Raw genomic sequence first — 1423 nt, forward strand, 5'->3', positions numbered from 1 at the left:
ATAGCCGGACGAGTCAGCGGAGGCGGCCCGCTTGCAGGGCGGAGAGTCGGGCGACGGCGAGCGCGACTGACGCGAGGGCCCGCTGCCGCGCGCGGACAGCGCGTTCTTGTCAACGAGACGGGGTCCAGCATCGGCACGGCCCCTGGCACCGCGGCCCTTGCCGCGCTGCTGCTGCCCACGCTTCCTGCCCGGGTTAGGGACAGTGAAGGAGCAGCCGCGCACTCCGCCGCCGCTGGGCGGCGGCGGCACGCGCGCGGCGGCGGCCGGGCCCGCAGGCGCGGCGGGCTGGCCACCCGCGGTGGCACCCTGCGGCTGCGATGCGGCTGCGGCGGCGTACGTCTTGGGCGCCGGCTCCGCGGCTGGCGGCGCGGCGGCAGGGGCGGGCGGCGCCGCAGGGCTCGTGCTCGCAGGCGGCTCCGTGGCCTGCGCCTGCCGCTCGTTGCGCACAGCGCGCTCGAGCTGCGAGTGCGGGTGCAGCTGTACGATGACGTCGCCGCTCTGCGTCGCGGTGAAGGAGACCGAGTACGGCGCTTCGCCGTCGTTCTTCTTCTCCGCGTAGACGAGCGCGTAGTCGCACACCTGTCGTTGGTGGTCAGTGAAGATGGTCTCTGTGCAGCGCTCGGCGGAGCCGACGCGAGAGAAGTGCCGCCTGAACGCCATGCGTTCAGGCGCTGTTTGAATCCGGTCGTGCGACTCTCTTGCCACCTCGCGGTCGTCCCACTCTCGTCGTTCTCTCCCTTGTCACTTCCTCCTCTGTCGCGTCGCTTCTCCTCTGCCTCGTCCTGCGCCGCCGCCGCCTGCCGTTCCCTTGTTCTCGCGGCTTCTCCCGCCTTTCGGCGCACTCTGCCCTCCTCGCTGCATATCCTGGCCCCTCGAGTCTATCGAGCTCTCCTCGCGCGAGCACTCGGAGGGAGGTGGTAAGCGGATATCTGAGGAGATCGGCTTTTCATGCCACCGGTCAAGACGCAGATGAAGAGATCGCGCCGCGCCGCCGCGCCGCCCTCTGGCTCATGGGCGACTGCCGTCGACGAGCCACCCATGGCGGAGCCTTCCGCACCGGTCGTCACGGCTGACGTCGAGGGCGAAGCCGGCAACGTCACTGCCGCTGTCGTTTCCATCGACGTTGGAGCGCTTCTCAACCGTGGAGGCGAGCTTGCTCAGGCCGGCCTGTGGCTGCAGTCGTTGCGCGCCTTCGACTCGGCGGCCCAGGCGGAGCCCGGAAACGCGAAAGCGCACGAGCAGCGCGCACAGGTGCTCCTTCAGATTGGGCGGCCCCTGGAGGCAGTGCAGGCTGCGGGAACGGCGTGCACACTGCGACCCGAGTGGGGAGACGGCCGCCGCACGCTTGCGCGCGCGCAGCTTGATCATGGAGAGGTGGCGCTCGCGCTGAGCAGCTTTGACGCCGCGCTCGGGCTCCTTCTCG

General features: G+C 70.7%; 1 protein-coding gene across 1 annotated transcript; it reads left to right on the plus strand.

The window, feature by feature from the left end:
• Positions 1-815: 815 nt before the first annotated feature.
• EMIHUDRAFT_374371 (hypothetical protein) lies at positions 816-1423 on the plus strand (the record flags this gene model as incomplete). Its single annotated transcript, XM_005762680.1, has 1 exon — positions 816-1423. A coding segment is annotated over exon 1 (475 nt), but the record flags the coding sequence as incomplete, so codon positions are not given.

This window comes from Emiliania huxleyi (genome assembly GCF_000372725.1).
Source record: "Emiliania huxleyi CCMP1516 unplaced genomic scaffold EMIHUscaffold_6697, whole genome shotgun sequence".
Lineage (NCBI taxonomy): Eukaryota > Haptophyta > Isochrysidales > Noelaerhabdaceae > Emiliania > Emiliania huxleyi.